Source organism: Manis pentadactyla, chromosome 3 (genome assembly GCF_030020395.1).
Source record: "Manis pentadactyla isolate mManPen7 chromosome 3, mManPen7.hap1, whole genome shotgun sequence".
Classification (NCBI taxonomy): Eukaryota; Metazoa; Chordata; class Mammalia; order Pholidota; family Manidae; genus Manis; species Manis pentadactyla.
In genome coordinates this window covers 126,666,778-126,692,360 of record NC_080021.1, presented here as the reverse complement: position 1 = coordinate 126,692,360, position 25,583 = coordinate 126,666,778, and the positions used below count along the sequence as shown (strand labels likewise).

At 45.7% G+C, this 25,583-nt stretch overlaps 1 protein-coding gene across 10 annotated transcripts in view; it reads left to right on the top strand.

The window, feature by feature from the left end:
* PTPDC1 (protein tyrosine phosphatase domain containing 1) overlaps positions 1–16,030 on the top strand; it is an 81,105-nt gene extending 65,075 nt beyond the window's left edge. For all 10 annotated transcript variants that reach the window (XM_057498400.1, XM_057498406.1, XM_057498404.1 and 7 more), the window contains 4 exons: positions 3,127–4,373; positions 7,145–7,330; positions 9,127–9,237; positions 14,101–16,030. In XM_057498400.1, coding sequence (XP_057354383.1) covers positions 3,127–4,373; positions 7,145–7,330; positions 9,127–9,237; positions 14,101–14,220 — 1,664 coding nt within the window. In that variant the 3' untranslated portion in view covers positions 14,221–16,030. The remainder of the gene's footprint in view (positions 1–3,126; positions 4,374–7,144; positions 7,331–9,126; positions 9,238–14,100) is intronic.
* Positions 16,031–25,583: the final 9,553 nt, after the last annotated feature.

Here is a 25,583-nt window from a genome sequence, read left to right as displayed (position 1 = left end):
ACCAAAGGTTCAAGGGTAATTCCCTTACTATCTAACAATCTAATTTAAGTCACTTTGTATGCTATTACAAACACAACCTAAAGGTTCTTTTTTTTTTCTTCCTCCTTTGTCTTTTTCTTCCTCCTCCATTCTTTGTATGTTATGAATCATATTCTGTACTCTGTCTTTCCCTTGGGTGACATCTATTTAGCCTTAAGAATACTTCCATCTATAGGAGTCCCTCCAAAATCCACTGTAGAGGTGGTTTGTGGGAGGTAAATTCCCTCAGCTTTTGCTTATCTGAAAATTGTTTAATCCCTCCTTTAAATTTAAATGATAACCTTGCTGGGTAGAGTATTCTTGGCTCAAGGCCCTTCTGTTTCATTGCATTAAATCTATCATGCCACTCCCTTCTGGCCTGTAAGGTTTCTGTTGAGAAATCTGATGATAGCCTGATGGGTTTTGCTTTGTATATGACCTTTTTTCTCTCTAGCTGCCTTTAAAAGTCTGTCTTTATCCTTGATCTTTCCATTTTAATTATTATATGTGTTGATGTTGTCTTCCTTGGGTCCCTTGTGTTGGGAGATCTGTGCACCTCCATGGCTTGACAGAGTACCTCCTTCCCCAGATTGGCTAAGTTTTCAACACTTACCTCCTCAATGACACTTTCTATCCCTTTTTCTCTCTCTTCTTCTTTTGGTACCCCTATAATACGAATATTGTTACGTTTGGATTGGTCACGCAGTTCTCTCAATATTATTCTTTCATTCTTAGAGATTCTTTTTTCTCTGTGTGCCTCAGCTTCTTTATATTCCTCTTCTCTAATTTCTATTCCATTTACCATCTCTTCTAGTACATCTAATCTCCTTTTAAATCCCTACATTGTATGTTTTATTTCAGATATGGAATTTGTTAATGATTGAATCTCCATCTTAAATTCATTCCTGAGTTCTTGAATATTTTTCTCTACCTCCATAAGCATGTTTATGATTTTTATTTTGAACTCTCTTTCAGGAAGATTGGTGAGTTCAGTTTCATTTGGCCCTTTTTCTGGGGTTTGTGAGATTTTGGTCTGAACCTTTTTCTTTGACATTTCGTATTTCTATGTGAAGCCCTCTAGTTCTCAGAAGCTCTGGTCTTTGGAGCTGCTCAGCCCCTAGAGTGAGGTTAGGGGTCTTTGGGGAGCAGAGCTGGTGCCTGTGGGGAGGAAAGATCTGTTTCCTGATTCCCGTCTGCGGTGCTTGTCTCCAGTGTCAGAGCCAGTGGGCCGAGCACAGAGGTGTAAGCCTCTGTGCTTGGCATCTCTAGCTGTTGTGTGCAGGTCCTCGCTCTGGTTGGCCTGATGCCAGCGCAGTTACTGCTGTTTTGCAAGCCGGTGCCGGCAGGCCAGGAGGAATGCTCGGCAGGCTGTGTCACAGTGGGGGGCCTTGGATCTGAGTAGCCAGCCAGGAGGATGGGGTGCCTGAAGCTCCTCAAAGTTCCCAACCCTGTTTTGTGAGTTCTGCTCTGTTCGTGATGTCTGTATGCAGTCTGGTTCAGCCTTCTTTCCTGTTGCTGTTTTAGGGTTATTTGTAGTAATTAACTATAGTTTTGTACTATTTGTGGTTTTGAAAGGCGTTCTCTGTCTCATCTGTCACACTGCCATCTTGAATCTCCCAACCTGCTATTTTAATAAGTCTTTAGCAACAATGTGAGTTTTGAAGGACATTAAGTAATTTTCTACATTGAGTTATTGGCAGGGCTAAGATCATGAGTGATAGGATTTTGTTTGTGAAGAAGAGTCTCTCTATGTCTAGAATTCTATATAAAGATGATTATAAATAAAAATGCCACAAGTCGCAGTGCATTGGTGGTACTTTGGCAAAAATAAGCACCATAGGGTTTGAATGTCCTTGGGTCCAGCCAGATACCTGAGTTCAACTCTGTCTGTCATGTGCTTGCCACAGGGTCCCCCACCTGCTCGGGGCATCTTCAGGGAGGAGACTCAGTTCTCAGTTTTGCTCGAGACTATCAGTTCTTATGGTCAAGCCAAAATCTCTCTGTTCCTCGGGACTCGACATCATAGCTATATGGATATTTCATACTTAAAGATCTGCCATTGTCTTAGTGAGAAAGATATGTTAGACCCAAACACATAGTGGGAAAATGTGAGTATTCACAGGGCCTGATTTTCATATGTAATGAGATTTCGCAGTCTTGTGAATTGCAGAAGTCTTTTGATTTCTCTTTTCCTTTGGTAATAATTAACTGTTTTGTGTGAATTATCACCCTTAACCCTTACATTGTTCACTTTAGTTTGATATTAATTAAAAAATACATGATTTCATTACATGTTAAGATTGTTTTCCTTAACATTAAGTACTTATAGAAAAATAGAGTTATATCATGGTCTGGAGAAAAACACACATTAGTGTAGATAAATGTTTGCAAGGCAATTGTCAGGGGAAGAAAAACATTGTGAATATAAATAATCCCTAAAGAAAAAAATGCTCCAGTAGAAAGAATGCCAGGCTAGAATGTGCCAGCATTTGATGGCAAAATGGCAAAAATAGGAAGTTCCAGGTGGAGTGTATGGATTCACTGGAATGGAAATTTCCATAGCTGCTCAGGGTGAAAAGACGGCAGGATTTGCTTTTTTCCATGTTGGAGTTAAGCATAGGAGGTTAAACAACTATGTCATCAGGACCATCAGTCATCCCCTCAACCAGTACACTCAGTCGTGCCCTATCCAACTTATGCAGTCATCCCCTAGCCCCCTTATTCAGTCACTCCCCCAGCCACTCACTCAGTCCTTCCCCTGCCCACTTGCGCAGTCATCCCCCTGCTCACTTACTCATTTATTCCCTCACCCACTAAATCATTCATATCCCCTCACCCCCTTACTCAGTCATCCCACTCCACACTTATTGAGCTTCACCTGACAGTTCCTGTGCTCATCCAAAGGTACAGAGGTACTAGGGTGGTCTCAAGAGGAAGGGCCCATATACAAGTAAATAGATAAAACACCGGTGCAGAAGTTAAATATGTTTATTAAAATAATTCTCTATATATGGGTCCCAATGCATATTCAAATTTTAAATCTCAATAAGTGCAAATAAATAAATTATAAGCTTTTCTCATACCAGTCTTCTCTTCTTCACTGTTTAGGTGTTTTAATAGCATGTTACTTAGTTTTTGCAACAAGAATGACTGCTGACCAAGCGATTGTATTTGTTCGGGCAAAGCGACCCAATTCCATTCAAACTCGAGGACAGCTACTATGTGTAAGGGAATTTACTCAGTTTCTGATTCCTCTTCGCAATGTGTTCTCTTGCTGTGACCCCAAAGCCCATGCTGTCACCTTAGCACAGTATCTAATTCGCCAGCGGCATCTGCTTCATGGTTATGAAGCACGACTACTGAAACATGTGCCAAAAATTATCCACCTCGTTTGCAAACTGCTATTGGACTTAGCTGAGAACAGGCACATGGTGACAGAAATGGCAGCAGTACCCAGCCTCTCTGATGAAATTGAGAAGACCGTTTCTGAGATGGTGACAATGCAGCTGGGTACAGAGTTGCTGAGACACAACAATGACACATTGAACTCCTTCAGCCCTGCTGCAGTGGCGGCAGATTTTGAGAATCAGGATGTGATTCTCTCCAGTGAGCAAGAGTTTGACCTTCTTTGGAAGAGGCGGAATGTCGAGTGCCTTCAGCCCCTCACTAGTTTGAAAAGGCGACTCAGCTACAGTGACTCGGATTTAAAGTGGGCAGAGTCACTTCTGGAGCAAGGGGGCACTCCATGGATAGTGCCTGCCCAGGCCCTTCTTTGCCCTAACCCCAGGCAGCAGAAGCCCCTAAGCTACTGTCACACTTCACAGTCCCCACAGCCAGATTTAAATAAGGAAATGCTGGTTCACAGTGCATTTTCTTTCTGGCATCAGGCTAATTTTGGAGGCCTGGAAGGGCTCAAAGATTACGGGTCACCAACTTTCCATAGGAAGAATATTCCAAAGGAAGTACAGAGAAGCAGAACCTTCTCTTCAGGTATTTCAGGGTCATACAACCCTGTCACACCCAACATTGCAAATATCCCCAAGGCACCAAACCATTTTCCCCAGCAAGTACCCCGCTGTCTGTGTGAAGTCCATGGTGGCTACAGCCCAGACTGTATCATGGAGGACAGGGGGACTTGCCACAGCCCTGTGGACTGTGGCTTAGGCCCCAAAGCACAGTTCTCGGTTGGACCTGAAACCCAGGGCAGCGAAGATCTGTCTGAAGTGACCCTACATACTGCTTTGCAGTCGGAATTGAGCGTTGAAGCACGGCGAATACTGGCCGCCAAAGCCCTGGCAAATTTCAGTGAATTTGCAGAGAAGGAGGAAGTGAAAAGGAAGGTAGAAATGTGGCAGGTATTTATATTCCATTTAATTAATACTTTTGGGAAATACTGGTGTCAGAGCAAAAATATATATATTTTCCCAAATTTACTTGTTAGAGGAATTTGAGGATATGTTTGTATAATACTTATCTTTTGAACTTCAGGTTTCTCAGCTCTGATTTGAGCCTGCTGTCATAGGAATGACAGATACAGGGCTGTTGTGTGGGGCGTTTTAATCTCCAGTGAAAGAAAGCACTTAGCACTTAAGGTGCTTGACTGAGCCAGGTACTGATACTGATTGGTGTCCATGACTTCTGTCTGTCTTGTGGGTTTGTGGGACTGATGGTCAGATGGACAGCACACCATAGACAGCAGAAGGAACTTCCTGAAGCATTTATAACCCGAGGCCTGGTGGGCAGCCACACTTGGAGAACTGCTGACTGAGAGACATAAATGAAATCAGAGAAAGTCCTTCTCCAAGCTCATCAGCCCCAGTGCTGGGTGAGGCGAGGAGGACATCCCGGATGCTATCTGCTGAGCACTCCCTCCTGCAGCCTTCCCAGGCCACCCCATAAGGCAGTGTTGGATTCCAGAAGGCAAATGGGAGTAGCCACAGAATGCCTTTGTGCCTTTAGTTTTACCTGAAATTGGGTCTTCAGGGTCCACTTCCTGGCTTTTACTGAATTAGAATTTAAATTAGACTTTAAATTTTAACCCTACTTTGTGTTGTACTTGCACTACAAATCAGTCTTTAATCAACTGCACTCTCTTCCTTAAGGAGCAGCTGGCCTAGAGAAAAGGTAGGCATTATAACCTGGCAATCAGAAATAGGAAACTGCCCCAGTGTGGGAGGGGAGACCTGGCTCAGTGCACTCTTGACTTGTTATATTAGCCTATAATCTACCATAAATTATTTGCAAAACTGACCTTCCATATTCTACCACTAAGTAAGCAAGTCATGTCCACTTTCTAGGAAGGCCAGAACCTTCCAGATGCAGAGGCAGGGAAACTAGGAGTGGAGCCTTGCACCCACTTACAGTGTGTGATGGAGAGAGTGCTTTTTTCCTCAGAGTTGTAGGGTTTTACTGAACACATAGGGAATGTATTGCTTTCTTCCAGCATGAAGTGTTTTCTTTATTTCCTACTCTAAACTGAATAAGCCCTCCACTTAGTCAGCAGGCACTTCCTCTGCACTGCTGTGAGCCACAGCAGCTAGCCTCAGGATCTTCAATTTCAGGCGTGAGAGTTCACACCCCCTTGTGGGTCAGCCCTGTGTGGGCCAGACTGTTTCAACATGTAACTTACAGGAAAGCATTTTTTAGAAGGGAACACACCTTTCACTTAGATAGGTTTGCCCATTTCTTTTCTTTGTAGATTTTATTGTGGGCCTTTCAGTAATAAAACTAGTCGGTTGAATTATGGAAAGAGTGAAATTAACATGGTTTGAATAGCATAATGCCACCTGTGCCCATACTAGGTTTTTTCCCATCTGAATTCTCACATGATTTGTACAGTAGTCCTGTGAGGCAGATATACTATTTACAGGTTCTTTGTCTTCACCATCCTTACAAATTCAGCATCACATATGGGGAAACAAAGGGTCATAGAGGCCAGGTGACATGCTCAAGGTCACATGATGTGAAAGCAGCAGTGCCAGGATATAGCTTGTGTGTTGAGTACCCCCTGTCACCCTGATGTCTTTCCTAGCCCTGCTGGAAGGTCTCAGAAAACATTGTGAGGTAACAGTCATTTCACAAAGAGGTCTCCGAGTCGGCATGGTTCCAGCCAGCTATCTTCTCATCACCTGTGAAAGTGGGATTAAAGGCTATTCTGTGGGACACAGAGAACCTCGCACAACTAGAAGCATTGGCTTATTTATGAGATGATAAAGAGAACCCAGTGCCAGGGACCCTGATGGGGCAGAACAGCACAGGTGGAGGAATGCCTCTGTGCGCCATTCTCACTTTGGTGCTTGGGCAGGTTGCTGCACCTACCTGAGCCCAGTACATTTGTCGCACAGGGCCTTGCTGGCAGGTTGCTGCAAGCAAGAGTCAGCTTGTATTTTAGGTACTCTCTAAATACTGGATGGAGAAGGAATGGTAGCAGGTGGAATGGTAGCAATTGGTATGCTCATTACTGCTGCAAACCTGTATTTTACTTAGTAAGACACAAATCTAAGCCCTGGCAGAAAATAAGAATCTCCCTTTCCTCTGCTCTCTGTGAGGTAGTTTTAAAGTCTCTTGCTTATATTATTTCCAGGTATGTGGGGTATTGGCAAGACTTTTCAGTTATTTTACCCAATCCAATTTCAGGATGTGGGGCTTGTTACTTGTTAAATTCTACATAGGATTCTAAAGAGGAATTTGAAAGAATACATACACCACATTTCCCAACTTTTAAGCACTTTTTTTTGGTGCATTTGAAGCTTCCATCAGAAGCTTTTCCATATCCCAGGTCAATTTGCAAGTGTCCTCTTATGCTTTTCATCTGCTAATCTACTTTGCTGCAGTAAACATTTCAGTTTTGTTCCAAGGAGCCTAAACATGCAACTCCCACATCCGGAGCTGTTCCTGCGATTTCTGAGTGCAGTCTGGAACTTGGGTTAACGAGGCCTCTTTGTGCTGGGAGTGTTCACAGGCCTCTAGCATGCCTGTGGGCCACACTGGCTTCACAGGGAGCAGCAGGGCCACTGGGAGGGAGGGCCTCAGGCTGCACCAGAGCCCACGGCAGCCGAAAGGCGCCAGGGGCACCACCTTCTCTCCTCTCCTGTCTTTTCTCTCCTTCCTCTCTCTTCCTTTTTAGAAAGAACTAAATTCCCGAGATGGAGCTTGGGAAAGAATATGTGGTGAAAGAGACCCTGTTACCCTGTGCAGTTTGATGTGGTCTTGGGTGGAGCAGCTGAAGGAGCCTGTGATAACCAAAGCAGACGTGGACATGTTGGTGGGCAGGCACGCGGAAGCCGCCGAAGCGCTGTTTTTGCTGGAGAAGGTAAAGTGGCTGTTAGGAAACTGATGAAGTACAAGTTCCACAGGCTAAAAGAATCCCCTGTGAAAAAGGGAATACATGCAGAATCCCACATCTGGGTTCAGTTTCAGTTATTCCCGGGTAAAAGAAGAAATGCCTGCTTGGTGCAAGCTCTGAGCAGACTCAGAGGTGGGAGCAGAGCCCTTGGGGTCCCAGCAGAGCCACTGTAAGCATGTCCAGGTGCCGCCTTTCCATCTGATCAGTGCCTGTGTTAACCTGATAAAAACTGTTTCATGTACAACTTGCTACTTTGTTTTTGTTCAAATTGTGTTTCCCAAGTTCACTGTAAGGTTTTAGTAAACATTCACTGGAGTGGGCAGGGTGCTCTAACATGAGAACTGTGCTGTGGCCATGCCCTCACCTGCAAGGATTTGTTTCTCCTTACTGCGAGTCCCTAATGTGAAGAACTGTGAGGTGGGCTGGAACATGCACTCATTTGTACTTCCTAGAAAGGGTGTGTGTCCCTCTGTATATTTATGTAGTAATTCGTACATGTTTAAAATAGAGAAGGAAAATAAGACACCGATCATGGAGGTTGCCTTTTGGGAACAGTAGTAGGAGATAAGGGATCCAGAATCCATTTCATTGTAGACCCTTTTATACAGTCTAAAATTTTGGGGTTTCTTTGTTTTGCTACAATTTAATATTTTTAACATGTAGAGATGCTACATTTTCATTTAAGAATAGGCTTTGTTTTTTTTGTTTTGGAAACAGTGCTGCCTCACAATCAGCCTTGTGTTACATCTCCTCATTGTTTCCAAGTCTACTACCATACACAGGGACATGCAGATACATGGATGTGTGCATGCAGACACACAGATGCACACATACACGCACACACACAGTGGTGTGATACACATCTTTACAGATAAAGTTTTTCCTGTACCTGGAGTCCTTTTCTTAGGCTGTATTCTCAGCAATTAAATTGTAGAGATGAAGCAGGAGGGTCTTCAGGGAGACAGTTAACCTTTGTGTTGGTGGGCCAGGCCCTTGCTGGGTCATAATTTCATAATTTCACCTTTGTTGCTCTCCATAGTTTGGAGAGGTAGGCCCTATTTTATAGAAATGGTATGCAGCATATGTCAGACCAGGATTTGAACCCAGAGCTCTGGCACAAAGTTTATGCCTTTCTGTCACACTGTGCTGTGTCACCATCCCTCAGTCTAGCCCCCATGTGTGGGCCATTTACATTATTTTGGGTTTTTTACTTTTATAGGCACCGCTATAATGGTCATTCGTGCATGTAGATTGTGCCCTTAGAGTAGATTTCCAGAAGTGAAATGAGTGACAGGGGCCATGCATACTGGATGTGCACAGTCCCGGTGGCAGAGTTTCTCCTTTGCTGCTCTAAAGTGAACAGTCCCTGGCCCCCAGGAGTCAAGTTGGGACACATCCTCTTAAGTTCTGGTGTCTTCCTAGAGGGCTACTGCTGTCTCTTCTCTCACAACTCCTGCACAGGTGGCAGGTCCTGAGTGCCGGGCTCCCAGCTGAGAAGCCCAGGTGCTGCTGTGATGCTGCAAGGAAGCATCCTCTTCCATGCTGCAAGGAAGACATTTGATTTGAAACTGCACTTTACACACATGTAACACCTAACCAGCTTTGATTTTTATCTCCTGAATGCTTTTCAAATTATATTAACACATAATTTGAGGTTATGAGTGTTTGGTCACAAACCAGTTCCTGGCTCTGCAGTTGCTTTGAGTTTATTTCTTAAGGCATTTTTCAAACACTTCATCTGATTTTGATTTCTGCAAAAACAGGGCCAGCACCAGACTATACTCTGTGTGTTGCATTGCATCGTGAGCCTGCAGATGATTCCTGCAGATGTGGAAGAAGCAGTCCTCACCCGCGCCATTAAAGCTTTCACTAAGGTGGGTCACTCTGCTCCTTTTCCCTCCTGCCCGTAATTGTACACCAGAATCTGCAGGTCTCCAGTCTCCTCTAAAATAAAACTTTTAGCAATATCTCCCCTTAATTGAAATAGGTTTGACATTTCTTGGAAGTAATTGCAGACAACTGGCCAAAAAATTTAGTTTCCTAGCTGTGATATTAGAAAAAGCTGAACTGTGAGTTTTTGAAAGAGAACATTGGAACAAAGAGCTTTTATAGAGAGAGAAACAATTGGGGCTGCAAAAGTATTTTTAAATCATGTGCCTAGTAGGAGTCAGAGATCTTTTCTTGATGAGCCAGTTCTACCTTGAGTCCAAATAAGAAACCTTCCATTGAGAATTCACCATCCAGTATTGACAGTTCAGTTCAGGACGTGTCCTGGTTGGCAAATTCTAAATAAAAAGTGAAAGAAAAAAAAAAAAGTTTCCTTTCTGTGCACATCCTCCTGGCTTGCAGCAGTGTTTCCTGGCTGAAGAAAGAAGCCAGGTTCCCGCTAAGAGAAAGGCTCCCCTCACCCGTTCCGCTGCCGTGTTTAGTACCCTCCCGTGAGGAGCCCAGGCTCTCCATGCCCACCCCCACAGTGAGCCCGGTCATTATGGCGGTCTGTGCTGGTGCTCAGTCGCCAGCCCCCTTCTGCAGGGGACGTCATCAGACAGCCCTCCTCGCTCCTCTGGAGCTTCAGGACACTGACCACCCTACACCCTCTGCTCTTCTTGACACTTTCCAGAGCCAGTGGCACAAAACCAAATCATGTGATCCTTTCCACCTACATTTATGTTTTCATGGACCAAGAAGCTACCTGCCATGTGGGGAGGGTTGTGGTTTGACAAACAATTCAAACCATTCTTAGTGTTAGTAAGAAGATTTGCAAATAGGATAGGCAATATAATGGTTAGGATAATTTCAGAATTTAACTGAAAAAAACATCCTTAATGGTCTCTCTGAAAGTAGTAAGACTTCTTTACAACCTCTGTTGGCCTTTTAGGGGGTACTGATGAAAAGTTACACCAGTTCCAGGTCTATCTATAAAAGCATCAGGAGACGACGGTTCCTGGGTCTGTCCCCTTGTGAATGGTCCTGTGAGCAGAGGCCCTGACTCTCGTTCTCAGCTAGCTCTGCAAGGTCGTCTGTAGCATCTGCTTCCAGTGCAGTAAAGATCATGTTCCCTTTTAAGCCAAAGCTTAGCAGGCCTGCTGCAGCCCCTCACCACACACAGGGCTCACCTAAGCTGGGACTTGCTCTACTACGATGCCAACCCCCTGCTTCTGCAGCACCCACTGGGGCTCCTCCTCACACCTGTGGGACTCAGAGGGCAAGGAGAGCCCTGTGACTGTGAAGCACATGCTGCCTCAAGTGGTAAAGGTGTCTGTCTGTGACCCCGCAGTTTTGGGTCTTCTGCCAGTCTGCAAAGCTGGAAGGTGAACAAGTTAGCCTGTGAACAGGGGGAGATCTCAGACCCTTCCCAGCCCTTCACACCCTCACCCTTCAGGGCTAAGCAATCCTGATCCTTTTCTAAGGATCTACACTTTTCTTGGGGGTGGGATAGGGGTAGATGGAGATGGATAGTTGCTCTGGTTCTCCTTCCTCCCATCACTCCCAACCCTGCAGGCTGGTGAAAGCAAGTAGTCCAAATATGTGGACATGGTGCCCACCCACTAAGGGAAAAGTGTTGAGAAGGAATTCAGTTCAGAGATGCAGAGAAGTCAGAGTGAAAGGTAAGGAAGGAATTCATCAAAGCAAGAATAGCAGGGAATGGCAGCTGCCTTGCAGGTAGCAGAGAGCAAGGAAGAACCGAGGGAGAAAAGGGAAGCTCACTGAACTGCGCTCAGCATTGGGCAAATCCCTTCTTGCCAACTCCTGAAGCCAGTGTCACCTGGTGTCCAGTATCCGCTTGAATCTGCACAGTGTGGGAACTGAGTCCCTAGCACCCTGGGATTTGGAGGAGTCACAGAGCACTGAACGGAGTGAGATTATGTTCTGAGAACTTGCCAAAGTCAAAGAAAGGAGATTTTCAGGCAGGCTACTAAAGAGCATAATTGTAAAGCTGTGAGGCCAGGGTTCTTGTTCGCAGAGTTGAATGAACTTCACAAACACTTAAGGTAGGAGAGCAAGGCAGAGGCTTTTATTTAGAGATAAAGCGAGAGGACAGAGCTCCTGGCTCACGCCTCCTGGAGGGGACAAGAGCCCTGGGGTGGTGGGTTGTCTAGGGGATTTATAGGCAGTTGAGAGACAAAGGGCTAGAGATGCAGACCTGCTAAGTGGTCCCAAAATGTTTATCTTTGAAGAGACATTAAGTTTCTTATTAGTCTTCCAGGTTATTTACAAGAAACTTACTGCTCTGATTTCCTCCCAGGATAGCAGCTTTCTGGTCTGGGAGCATATCAATAAAGATTGCCTGCTTTGCTCCGGAGGTGGGCTGAGTTATTGTCTGTTTGTTAAAGAGTATGTTATAAAACTTACTTTTTAACTAATTGGGTTTTTAAATGCAATTTTTATCTTCAAGGTGGAATCCTTCCTGTTTTTACTATGTTTTGGGCTTGCTTGCTAAATTGCCCAGGTTGCAAAAATCACTTAATTAGGGCTGGAGGAAGAAAAGCAACACCTGGGTAAAGTCAAAAAAATTAACTGGGCCCCTCCTCCCAGTTTTTTACTATGAGAATTAAGATTTTTAAAATTAATTTGACCCATGTAGGTTGTGTTCACCCTACTGACAAGAATAGGTAAGAAGTAACCCTAAACTAGTTCTTTGTAGATCAGACTCAGCACTTGAAGCCACACTATTATTTAAAGGAATGTTACAGTGTCCCCAGCTGGCCAAAGCAAATCCCACAATGGATTATCTTGCTGTCTTGCCAGTGGGTTTCAGGCCCGGGCAAGTTCGCTATGGATTCAGTGTGACCAAAGAAAATGACAGCAAAACGTTCTCGGGGTGAAAGGGTTATACCCAACTTTATTTCCAGGTGGCAGGTCAGTCACTAGAATCCCATTCACTCAGAGTGAGTCTGCATGCAGCAGGCTGGTCTCTGCCTCTGGGCCCCTCTGTTGTCACAGCCATCCTCTGGGCTCCTCTGTCCGCACAGCCGTCCTCCCGGCCTCTCTGCACAGTTGTCCCGCACAGCCATCCTCTGGGCCTCTGTCCTCGGTGCTGCCATCACTCCAGTCTCTGCTCTGCTCTCCTGCAGCCTTGCAGCTCTGCCACCGTGTCATGCCCAGAGCACTGGGCAGAGCTCTTTATATTGAGTCAACAGCCATGTATTGCCCACAGGTGTGCAGTGAGCTAGTCAATCAGGGCCAGGTGAGAATCCTGGCACAGGAACTCTCATTTTATCCACAGTTGCTTTGTTTTTTCCAGACACCCTCACCCTACTCTGTCTAAGCCCAGGGCCCCTGTCTCAACTGCAGTCCTTTCTGGGTCCCCCAGGTGACAGGAACTTGCAAGCTCAAATCAGAGCTCTCCATAGCCTGGCCTTATCTGGAGCCTCCCTGCTTATCTGGAGTAGGACAGGAAGAGCAAAGTCTTATGCTTAAGTCTGGAGAATAGAATGAAATAGTAAAGTGACAAAGAAGCTTACCACTGGAAGAGCACAAGACAAACATAGTAAGTTGAGCAGTAAGAAGTCTTTATTTAAGGCAAAAGGTACACACTCAGAGGGGCATGTGGGCAACCCCTCAGAGATGAGCCATTACGAGTTCAGGGTTTGGGGTTTTATGGGGCCCTTTGGGTAGGGTCAGCATAAGGCATGATGTACACAGGTGATTCATGATTCCTTTGAAGTTTTGTCTTAAGAATAGGGTTATTTAAGGTGACTGTGTTGGTTCGGATCTTGGAATTCTTTATCCATGCAGATTCATTTACACTTTGGAGGTCTGTCTCCTGTCCTGATTACAAAGTTACTCAATTGATTATGGGGCTGGAAGAAAAGGAAGAACAGCATACAGATTAAGTTAAAGAATAAACTGGGCCTTTTTCTGTAGGCTAAGTAGATTTTACAACGGCATGACCCTCGTCCCATCTCCCTGGGCAGAACAGAGATGTCCTTGATTGACAGTCGTTTGCTTTGGAGGCCCATTCTAATTGGTAAAATGAAGATACAAGCTGCACTCTGATGTTTTCTGTTATCTGGGGAATTGTTTTTCATCTGGGGAGTATCTGGACAGTCCAAGTCACTCCTGGCCTTTGAAACATCAGCTAATTAAGTAATTCTGTGAGTCCTTTCTGACTCTCTGGTTTTATCGGGTTAACTCTTTGAGTCCCTTTTAGTGGACTTTGCTGGCTTTATTCTCTCTCTACCCCTCTGTCTGCCTAACAAAAGGAAACTAACTCATATACCAAACATATGTTGCACCCTTCTGTTTAGTGCTCAGAGAAATCCCGGGAGGGGAGGGGTATTGTGATTCTCACGTTGCGGAGAGGCTGGTAGGACCTGGAGCTCCAGGTGAGTGAGGGGGAGCAGCTTCCTGCTGCTTGCCTCACCCGGGCAGCTAATGTGTAGTGTTTGGGTGAGGAAACCTTCACCTGTACCACCATTTAGCAGTTTCTGGATTCAAAACTCACTCCACACTCAGTAGTGACTTGCTTCACAACGGCCTGTGAGGACACATGTCCTGGCACTAGATTTAATATTTTGAGTTTCCTTCATAAGTTTGGTATTGACATGATTGGCAGTTCTAATAGAATCTTTCAATTAAAATTAACATGTGAATTGTGTTGTGTGTACTTTTAACTATGTATGATTCTGTGTGTGAGTCTTAGTTTTATCTCCAGCCCCCCTTCTTTTCTCCCAAAATAGACTGGCTAAAATTCTTGTTGCAGTGTCCTGAATATGAATTCTCTTTGTCATCAGGTTAATTTTGATTCTGAAAATGGACCAGTAGTTTACAGCACCCTGAAGAAAATATTTAAACACACACTAGAAGAAAAAAGAAAAATGACACAAGGTGGCCCGTGGCCTAGTGTTCAGTGAAGTGGACTCTCCCACTGAGGCAATGATTTCGGCAGGAAGATCCAGATGCCATTTCTGCTCATAGGTGAACAAGGTGACATGTAGAGCCACTTCGTTTCAAAGCACTTTATTTCAGAAGCTCTTGCTTCATGCTAAGAATGCTTGTTCCTGTTTGGAGCAATTATTTATTTTAAAATACCCTTGAGCTACATTTTTGTGTTGAAAAATTACCATGAAGTTGGTGCCACTTTCTTTTATTTATTTAACTGAATCAGTATTGTGTTGATATTTTAAGTATGCTGTGTTTACATCCTTATTATTTTTGACATTTTGGGAAAAGTTGTAACTCTTCTTTCCCAAACAATTATTTGCTGATGGAACTCTTCTAGAATTTTACCTAATGGATAATTTTAGTAGTAAAACCTCATTGTGTATACGTCCCCCTGTTACATGACCTAAGAAAGTCACCAAGTGTCTTAAACTGTTTTATATCTGTTAGTAAGAAGGCTATTGATACATTTTTAAAGGATTTTTAAGAATTTGGACTTTACTTTCTTTTTATAAATGTGGCAGTGGGTTTCAAAGTGTATTATTTTTCAGAGTGATTTAATTTTACATGAAAGAATTGACTGAGGTGGTTAGGATTTTTTATACATAGGAAGTTGACTTGTTCTTTGTGAGGCCTCCAGGTGACCTTGCTGACCAGTGCTGTCACAGGAGGCAGGAGCAGGTCCCAGCTACAAGCCCTGCTCCCACTCCCCTAGGCTGCTGCTGAGCCAAGCAGCATCTCGACAGAGGAAGTGAGCTCAGTTGCCCCGCAGGGAGGGAAGCTGCTCAGAGGCAGGGCTCCACAGAAAGGATGGTCTCTCGGGAGCAGCTCTGTAACTGCTGTTTTCAGGCTGCAGGACATGGTGGTGTGAGAGCCCCACCTCTCCCAAACTGCCCTTCCATGCACCCAGTTGCCTCAGGGCCCTATCTTTGGCTGCTTTTTTTTACTATTACAATTAAGATTTTTAAAAATTAGTTTGACCTGTGTAGGTTGTGTTCACCCTACTGATAAGAATAGGTAAGAAGTAAACCTAAACTAGTTCCTTGTAGATCAGACTCAGCACTTGAAGCCACACTATTATTTAAAGGAATGAGAGGGGCACCAGAGGCCACGTTGCAGGGAGAATAGTAGTATTTCCCAAGAAAAGTGACACTAATCAAACCAATTTTAAACTAAAGCTACTACTTAAATCTTAAAGATGGAATTCCAGGGGAAGCTAGACTAATTTACAGCAAATAAAATTTCCCCCAGCACTTGCATTCTGACAAGCTCTAGCACATCAAAACCAGTCCAGTCATTAGCATCCTTGCTGACTTTAGTGGCAAATGCCATTTCCTCCCACACTGAATTTTCTTAGGAAGTCACATCCAATAAATTTTAATGAAGTGGGTTGCCCATTCCTTAAATTTCTCATTTTCAGTGCCTGAGCTAGGAAAGATGGGAGAAAACAATGACATTTTATCTAAATAATGACATTTTATGACAAATCCACTGTCATTTATAATGACATTATAAGAGTATGATTTTCACCTGAAAAGATGTTCATCCTTAACCTCTGTCAGGCTCACGTGGACAGGTACCACCAAAGCTCATTTCACAAGTGGCTGTTGTCCTGTGCATCTGAACCTATGGTTTCAACTTAAGAGGATAGATGCTGCACAGCCACATTTGTCCACTGCATGTGCATCTACAGTCTTGACCAGCCTGGAAAGAGAGCTGGTAGAGATGTTAATCAGGTTGTATACAAGCTTTATATTTATTTGAATAAAAGTTAAAAGAACAGCCATAACCCTCATCTTGTAGTTTCTTAGCTTGCTGCTCTTGAAATCCTGATGATTAAAGCGTGGTTTTGTGAATCGATTATCCTGAGGGGTGAACTGGGCTGCAGGCTGAGCAGCCAGCTTGACCAGGCTCCAGTCAGCCCTGGCTGTGGGCCAAGAATGAGGGGAGGAAAGGAGCGCTCCCAGGGCAGTGGGAGAGGGAAGTCTCAAGGCCAGCAAGATTCCTGCCTCCTTGTATTTATTTGATGGATGAGTTCCTTAAAACCCAGAGGATAGAAATCTGCCTACTGGAATATAACAGCAGGGAGAGGAAATCCTGGGTCAAAATACCTCTAACACCAAAATCAGTCAAAGGGAGAAATAAAGTTTAAAACCTATTTATTGCTTGCAAACTGCAGTCCAGGGCTGTCTCTTTCCTGCTCCGACAAAAGCAAGCATGACTTCCCCCTAACCTCTCAGGTTCAGATAAGCCCTTGGTCGCCCAGGTAATTACCCATTGATATGGAGATGAACTCCCTCTCTCCGCCCCTGAGGATCGCCTGTTGATTTGCAGATGCACTAAAGCCAGGTGAGATATTCTGGAAATATTACAATTTTACCTACCAGTCACCCCTCCAGAAATCTCACCTTACAATCTATTCATTACCCCTGTACCACAGTGGTCCCTGGGTGAGAAAACAGAAGCATTGTGACCAGACTAATGATATACAGTAGCAACAGCAATAAAATTATGATAAGGATTCAGCTGGGTTCAAAGTCCTATGCAGGTTAAGTCTGTAGCTCACCCATTCCAGTAGGCAGGCAGTAGCTGAAGTGATAGAGAGTTCAGAGCAATCTTCATGCGGCAGCTGCAGCCAGGGGACACATCCAGGCCACAAGGACTGTAGGAGAAAATAACCCTCAGGGCGATAAGATACATGTTTTAATGACACCAGCATAGGCAAATATTGTCCATCAGGTAGGATGCATGCAAGAGAGTGGTCCTGTGAAAGGACAGTGGCAGGAATGGGATCTTGTCCTGGTCTAGTATACCAGACTTTTGCCCCCTCCCTATGGGGGTTACAGATGGGTTGATATATAGAGCTATGGGAGGTACATGCTCTGGCCATAAAGATAAAAAAAAAACTTCCCCATAAGATGCTCTAACCTCCTGGACATTTCTGGTACACTACCATGATATTTGGGGGCCGCTCTGCTGTTACTCCAGGAATACACAGGAGGCCAGCTTCCAGGCCTTTCCTCCAAGATGCCAGAAGGGCCAGCCATCGCTGGTCCATGTGTCAAAATGTCCAGGGCCATGTCCACTCAACAGTGTCTCCAGGGTTTAATGCAGTAGGGCTGGCAGCAGGACGTTGCAGTGCTGGCCATATCCTGGCTTCAATAACTCTTCTTTGGTTTGCACATCCAGTTGTACAAGAGAGGCAGCAAGGTGTGTGAGCATATCCACAGGGCTCAGGGCTCCTTTAAGTGGCTTCTCATTCAAACGCCACAGCACTGTCCATAAGTGAACTGACCAATCCCGTAGACTGTTGGTGTCTGACTTCAGGCCAGATTTCAACAAACTGTTGTACCTCTCTATCATGCCTGCCCCTGTAGGGTTATATGGTACATGAAATTTCCACTTTATTCGTAATTGCTGCACCCGTCCTTGTAATGCATGTCTAGTAAATTGGGTGCCTTGATTGCTCTCAATCACCTGTGACCAGCCATAGGCTGCAAAGAGACACGCTAGGCACCCTCTTGGTGGTTTGCTGATCTGCATGACGTGCAGGAAAAGCAACCAGTAGTCCAGTAGCCATGTCCACACAACTTATGGCATACTGATATCTTTCTGATATGGGCAGAGGCCCAATATGGTCTATTTGCCACATGACAAGGGGTACTGGCCCCCTTACTATTGTCCCATGTTGCTGTGGGACTCAGTGTAAGTCCTTCTTAGAGCACACAAGGAACTCCTTCCGGGCTTGGCTGACTTCTTCAAGGTCAATGGCAAGACCCACCGACGGGCTACAGTCCACATTGTCTTTTGCTCTGCATGCAACAAACACTGATATAGCCATTGGGCCACATCAGAGGCAGGCTTTCCTTCTAGCCAGTGCACCTGAGCCAATGTGTCTGCTTCATCATTCCCTGGGGATGCCAAAGGCAAATGGCCAGTCCATGATATATGATATATGGTAACAGTCTTAGTCTGACCAGAGGACCATAGGTGTTGCCACAACTCTTGCCCCCAAGGGGCCAGTGACCAACTATCCAGTTGGCATGGTACTATGTCGGTAGCCACAGGGTCAAGCCCTGATAGACAGCCCAGCTGTCAGTGCAGACAACCATGGAGGGGGGTGCTCCTGGGTGATCACGAGCCATACTGCCTACAACTCAGCCCACTGGCAGCTCTTCCCCTCTGTGTCCTCCATCCACATTGTCTCAGTCTTAGGATGAAAAGCCACAGTCATCCACTTTGGGGGCTGCGCACAACTAGAGTAGTCTGTGTACCAAGCATCTTCAGGTAATAGGGGCTTTTCCCTCCTAATGGGGACTCCTGGCTACCAATGACTCAAAACCAAGTTCTTCCTGCTTTCCACTGGTATAGGTCACGGGCCCCAATAAGCTTTGGGAGTTCTCCACTTAAGGGGCTACTAGAGAGGGTGCTGCGCTGCTGTAAATATGTGCCCCATTTGGCCAGCATAGGCATCTGTGCCATGCCACTCCAGGCCTTTTGGTCCAGTCTCACACCCACCCCGCAATGGCATGGGTGGTTATTACCTTGGTCGGAGCTTTTCCGCCTATGGGCTCCATAGCCAACAAGGCATGGTACACAGCAGCCAGTTGGTTCTCTGTCAAGATGTACCGGACCTCTGCTCCTTTCCATACCTGTGACCAGAATCCAATAGGTTGGCGTGTCCGTTCAAGCCGCTGCCAAAGACCCCACCCATAACCATCTTTGGTTACATGAACATCTAGCTCACGGGGCCTTGATGAGTCCATTACACTCAAGGCCTGTAAGGCCTTGACTGCTCACTTAGCAGCAGTAAAAGCAGCTGCACATGTGTCATCCCAGTCCCACCTGATGCCCTTTTGTACCATCCAGTATAAGGGCTTCAGAATTTGTGCCAAGTGTGGGATAAACACTCTCCAGTAGCCCAAAAGACCCCAAAACTCCTGTAATACTGCCACAGTGGTAGGGATAGGGAAAGCCTGGACCTTGTCTATGACTGCTTCTGGGATAACTTTAATTTTTCACGACCAGACAACCCTCAAGAATTTCACAGACAAACCAGGTCCCTGAACCTTGGTGCTGTTCCCAGCCCATCCTGTCTCCTGTAGATGTGGCAGCACTCTAGGAACTGCCCCTTCTAAATCTGCAAGAGAATCAGATGTGAGCATAATATCATCAATGTAGTGATACAATCGCACTGTTTGTGGTTCTTCCATGTGGCCAAGTCCTGGGCTACAAGTCCATAACAGATGGTGGGACTGTGGAGGTATCCCTGTGGAAGGACAGTGAATGTCCACTGCTGGCCCCATCTGAAGGCAAACTGTTCCCGACTTTCCTGTGCTATATCAATAGAAAAGAAAGCATTAGCAAGGTCTACTATATAATGATACATTCCCAGCTCATGGCTGAGGGTGTCCAGAATGTCAGCTATAGAGGGGACAGAAACATGCAAAGGGAGTGTGACTTTATTCAATTCGCTGTTGTCCATGGTCATATACCAGGAGTCGTCTGGCTTTTTCATGGGCCACATTGGGGAATTAAAAGGACTATGAGTGGGCTTTATGATGCCCACCCTCTCCAACTCCTGTAGAGTTTCTCTGATTTCCTTGTGCCCTCCAGGCAATTTATACTGCTTAGTATTTGTCACCCACCGAGGTACAGGCAGAGCTACAGTTACCGCTGATGGGCTCTGTAGCCAGCAAGGCATCGTACACAGCAGCCAATTGCTTCTCTATCAAGATGTACCAAGCATGTCCCCTCAGATCAGCCCTTACCACACGTACCCTCAGTCTGAACTCACCTGCAGTGGTTGGTAAACCACAGGCCCTGCAGGATAGCTACCCCCAAAATACATTCAGGGATGGGAGAAATGCACACAGTATATTCCTTTGGGGGTAAATGCCCTACCACCAATGGGATTTGGGCTTTCTTCACTCCAACTGCCTTACCCCCATAGCCATCTATCACATCAGGGGTCCCAGGAAAATGCTCAGGGTTGCCATGAATCAGAGAACACAGCTCCTGTGTCCACCAGTGCTAGGCTACATTGTACATTCACAGGGGAGCAATGAATTGCTAATTCTATGTGTGGCCTCCGGTCCCCACCATGTCCCACAAGGTGGGGACCTTGACCCCCCTCCTCAGGCAAACCGCGATGCCCAGTTGTCCTCCTGTGGGGGTGAGGACTCAGGCAAATCCTGAGTACTGCCCCCAGGAAGTTTTGCAGGGACACAGGCCGGGCATGAGGCCTTGACTCCAGTGTCCATGCCCTGGACCTCAGGGGCTGGACCTGCTGCTCTGGCTTTAATGGGTGCCACAGTTCTAACAAGGCTCTATTGGGCTGCCCATTGACTTTTTCTTTCACTACCCTGGCCTTTATCAAATCAACCCACCTCTGGATCCTTGAGACCTTCATGGGGCCCTTTGCACCTCTCCTTTCAGTCGTAGCCCGTACTTCCTTTCATGCCCTTATTGTTTCAACACACCCCAGATCTGCTAAAGTATGAGTAGCCTCACTTATGGGTTGCCCTAGGCGGGGCAAGAGTATTCACTAGGGACCCAAAGAGAGAGGTGGTTGCTGTATGCAGCACCAGGTTTCTCATTGCTATGGTGAATGCCTCCTCATCAGGGCCCTGGGGGTCCATATTATAGATATTTTTCTTAACCAATTCCCACAGTACCTGTTGGAGCTCTGCATACGTTTTCCAGCTACTGGGAAAGTATAGTAAATCACCCCGATTAGGCCAAACTACCATGATGGCAGCTGTGAGCCATTCCAGGGGTGTCTGATTCCCTGAGGCATGATGGGCATTTTGCAACCACTGCCAGAGAGAAGGGTGAGTCATCAGGGAAGCCATTCTCCCCATCTCAGTACCTGACACAACAGTGTTCTCCACCCCCATGTCCCAAAGACATAAAAGCCATGTAGGCAGAGATTCCAATGGCCTCTGCCTATACCGGACCCTCATGTTCAGCAGCTCATACCTGGGTATAGGGTCAGCGTGGAGCACTCCACAACCTGGGGAGGGGGCGGCTTTCCCCCCTGAGGAGCCCGCGGTTGTTTCGTTTTTATTTTAATTACAGCTGGGCAGGCCTTTAAAACAGGAGAGGCTGGTACCTGGGGCAGTGGATCAGCCCATGGCCTCGCCGCCTCCTCCTCCATCTCCAGAGCTGAAGGCACCACTCCTTCCTCCGCCTCCCCCATGGCCTCCTGCAAAGTGGCTTTTCCTTCTGCCTCCCCCGTCGCGGCTACTAAGGAATCTTCTAGGAGCATGACGTGCCGTTTCAGTAATTGTCTCTCTTCCTTAACGGCATCCCATAGGTTATCACCCAGCTCCTCCAAGCAATGCTGAAGTGTGTCTCTCTCCCGTCTAAGTCCCTCTCTCTCCTGTAAAACATTTTCCACTATCTCGATGAAAAGAGACCCTACAATGCCAGCCACTACACAGCCACTCGGCACCTAAGCAGCCTTCTATCTCAAAGAGGGCTAATTCTGCAGCTTCCGATGTCTCCACTTTTCCCCAGTCTGGGGAAGGCCCCACCCCTCTAGGAGGTACTTTACCCTAGACCAGTTCCCACTAGGGGCTCCCAAATAGGAAGCCCCATAGATGGAGGGATAATAGGTGAAGCTGCTCAGTCTGCTGCTGCATCCACTGGGACCTCCCCACCATCTACAGGGGATTCCTGGCATCCCCCCATCATCTCTAGGGGCACTCCTCCCAAAGGTCACACCCATTATAACAGATTTCGGGTTCAGAGGTCCTGCCAACTACCACCAGATGTAACCAGGGAGAAGAAATCCCAGGGCAAAATACCTCTAAAATCTAAATCAGTCAAAGATAGAAACAAAGTTTAAAACTCTTTTACTGCTTAAAAACTGCTGTCTGGGGTCATCTCTTTCCTGTTCCAGCAGAAGCAAGCAAGACCTCCCCCTGACCTCTCAGGTTCAGATAAGCCCTAGGTCGTCCACTCATATGTACGCTCTGTACACTCATATGAGACCTCTGGGTTGCACGCTTAGAAGTGTATTGTGGCTTGTCACTTTGATTTCTCCTGTTTCAGAGAGCTTGCTGAAGAGATGAAGTTGTGCTGATTTAGAGATTTCTTCATCTATTTGCATAACTCAGAAATGCTGTGCTAATCCCCTCAGTCATATCTTCAGCCAGCTCCCCTGTTGCAGCAGAGAAAGAGTATATGCCTTCACCCACATTCCATGAAAGTAACATGATACCACACTTCTATAGATATTAAGCTTCTCTGTTTTCTCTTAAATGGAGGATGTTTCCTCTTATGCTTGGTGCTGTTTCAGGCTTTTCTCTAGTCTGAAGAATGTTCCAGAGACAGGATGTTGTAGATAGAGGGCATGCCCCAAGTTCTTGATATCTGAAGCCCTGAATAATTTGGGGATTGGTGAAAAGTGACAGCTTACTCATAGTATCATTGTTGTTTTTCCAAATTAACAATCATAGATGTATTTTCAGTGCAAGTAAACAAAAATGACATTCCCTTTGGGGCTCTGAGTGTGGCCCAGAGTCAGTACCTCACCTAAAAGAACTACATAGTTGAAAATTGTTTACAGATAAAATGGTGGGGAAAAAGTTGAACAAATGCTGTTATGCAGGGGGCATGATTTTTTAGTTAATGCTTTTAGGCATGAGCAGATCTCTGATTAACCAAGACTGACAATAAAACTGATTTATAAGTAATCACAGTGGAGCTACTCAGTAAAAGATGTTTTACTCAGGATTGCCTGTTTTGGGAAGAATTTTTGAAATAGATTCCTACAGATATGACCATTTGATTATAGTCTGCAAATACTCCTTGGTTTTGACTTAGTGAATTGCTTTATCATTTTCTTTCTCCTCTTAAGAATAAACTGCTAAAACATTGAATTTGGTTGAACTCTTGGGGAGGAATTCAGTTCAGAGATGCAGGGAAGCCAGAATACAAGGTGAGGAAGGAATTCATTAAAGTAAGAGTAGCAGGGAGTGGCAGCTGCCTTGTAGACAGCAGAGAGTAAGAACAGAGAGAAAAGGGAAGCTCATTGAACTCCTGCTCAGCATAGGGCAGACACCTTACCAACTCCTGAAGCCAGTGTGTGCTTGGATCTGCATGGCATGGGAACTGAGTCCCTACCACTCCAGGGTTGCGGGGAGCCACAGAGCACTGGATGGAGTGAGATTATGTTCTGAGAACTTCCCAAAGCAAAGAAAGAAGATTTTCATGCAGGCTACTAAAGAGCACGAACACACAGCAGTTCTGTCTGGGTCACCCAGGGGATGGGAACTTGCAAGCTGAAATCAAAGCTCTCAGCAGCCCCTCCCTGCTTATCTGAAGTAGGACAGAGACAGAGTGAAGACTTGTGCTTAAGTCTGGAGAATAGAATGAAACAGCAGAGCAACAAAGACACCAGTGGAAGAGCACAGAGACAAAACGCAGTAAGCTGAGCCATGAGAAGTGTGAGTCAGAAAGGTGCACGCTCGGGGAAAGGGGGTGTGGGCAACCTCAGAAAAGAGGTGCCCTTCAGGGCTTAGGATTCTGTCTTTTAAGGCTTTCAAGGATGGGGGAAAGGATCAGGGGGACACAGGCTTGTCATGTGGTCTCATGATGTCTATGTCTAGTGAGAGACATTATGTCATTATACATAGTCCTCTCGATAATTCTGTAGTATAAACTTAACACGAAATTTATTCATCCTGTTCCTCTCCAAGACAATGGTTCCCCCCAAGCACCAGGAACACATCAGTTAAGACTACTTGCCTTGCTAGATAGGTTGTTGGCTGATTACCAAGAATATGTTAGGAATCTACCTTCCCAACTCTCTGCCTTAAGATAAGTGCCTATGCTATTCATATCTTGGCATTTTTAGGAAAATGAATCATGATGCTTGCCCCATGTCTCTGCCCTATCTCACCTGCAACTGACTAGAGCAAGTCTCAAGGTCAGCCCAGACTCAGAGCATGTGGACTGAACTCTCATCGCAAAGGGCTTGGGGCCAGGGAGGACTCATTAACTCTGTGAGTCCTTTCTGCCTCTCTTGTTTTATCTGGCTGACTCTTTAAGTCCCGTTTAGTGGGCTTTACTGTCCTTATTTTCCCTCCACCTGCTCATATCTATTTTTCTGCCTAACAGAACCATTTGGAATGGCTTAAACTGATCGAATATTGGCCATTTCATATGGTTCGACCTAATATTAAATTTATTGTTCCTGGGACTGGAAGGTGATATGTCCTGAATTATTTGAGCAAAGTTTAGATGATCAGCTATTTTCTAAGAATATCCTGCATACTCACAGGAGAGCCCAGCACAACAGAAGAGACTGCCTTGAAACTTGTTTCTTTCAGCAGCAGGTCTGTGCCTGCCCTGTGCTTGGCACTCTGCTGACCCTGGGAACACACGGGGACCCTTCAGCCTGCCCTCCACCCCACCACCATGTCCACTGCGGCTCTCGTCAGGCTGGCCGCCCCGCCCCAGTCAGCACCCTGATGGAGTCCGAAGTTGGCTGCCTCCTTCTGTCCACTTCGTCCTTTCTGTGCAGTCCTGGAAGACTGATTGTCAGCACTCTGTCACTCAGTTAATTATAAGCATCCTTCTAACCTGAGCTCTGATTCCTTGAAACAGAATATGTGCTAATTAACTCTTTGTTAAAGGCGATTAAGTTAAACTACTTGACTGCTCCATGGCCCAAAGAGGTGGGGGAAGGTGTTACTGGCTGAAATCTGTCCTGAAATTCAGTGTGGAAGCCTTCACCCCCATTACCTCAGAGTGTGACTGTTTGGAGATACAGTCTTTTAAGTAGATTCAGTTACGAGGTCATAGGGTGGGCCGTAACCCCATAGGATTGGTGTCCTCATAAGAGGAGGAAGTCAGGACACACACACACACACACACACACACACACGGAGAAGACAGCCACCTGCATATCCACGAGAGGCCTCAGGAGAACCAGCCCTGCCGCCCCCTTGAATTTGACCTTCAAGCCTCCAGGACTGGGAGAATTAACATCTGTTTAAGCCCCCCTGTCTGCGGTACATTGTTTTGCAGCTCCAACAGACTGAGGCAGAAGGAGACAAAATTCCCTGCCCCTCCTCCGTCTTCCACCAGACCTTGTGTTTCTCTATAGTTTTACATCAAACAAAACATCACCTGGTTTTGCCTATTTTTAGACTTCACATAAACTAAAGAATGCAGTGCATTTTCTCCTGTGACTTGCTTTTTTTTCCAATATGCACTGCACATTGATATGTTGATGTGTGATGCGGTGGTTCTGTGCATTCACTGATATGTGGCAGTCTGTTGTGTGGATACCCCAGTTTATCCCTTTGACCTGTGATGGACA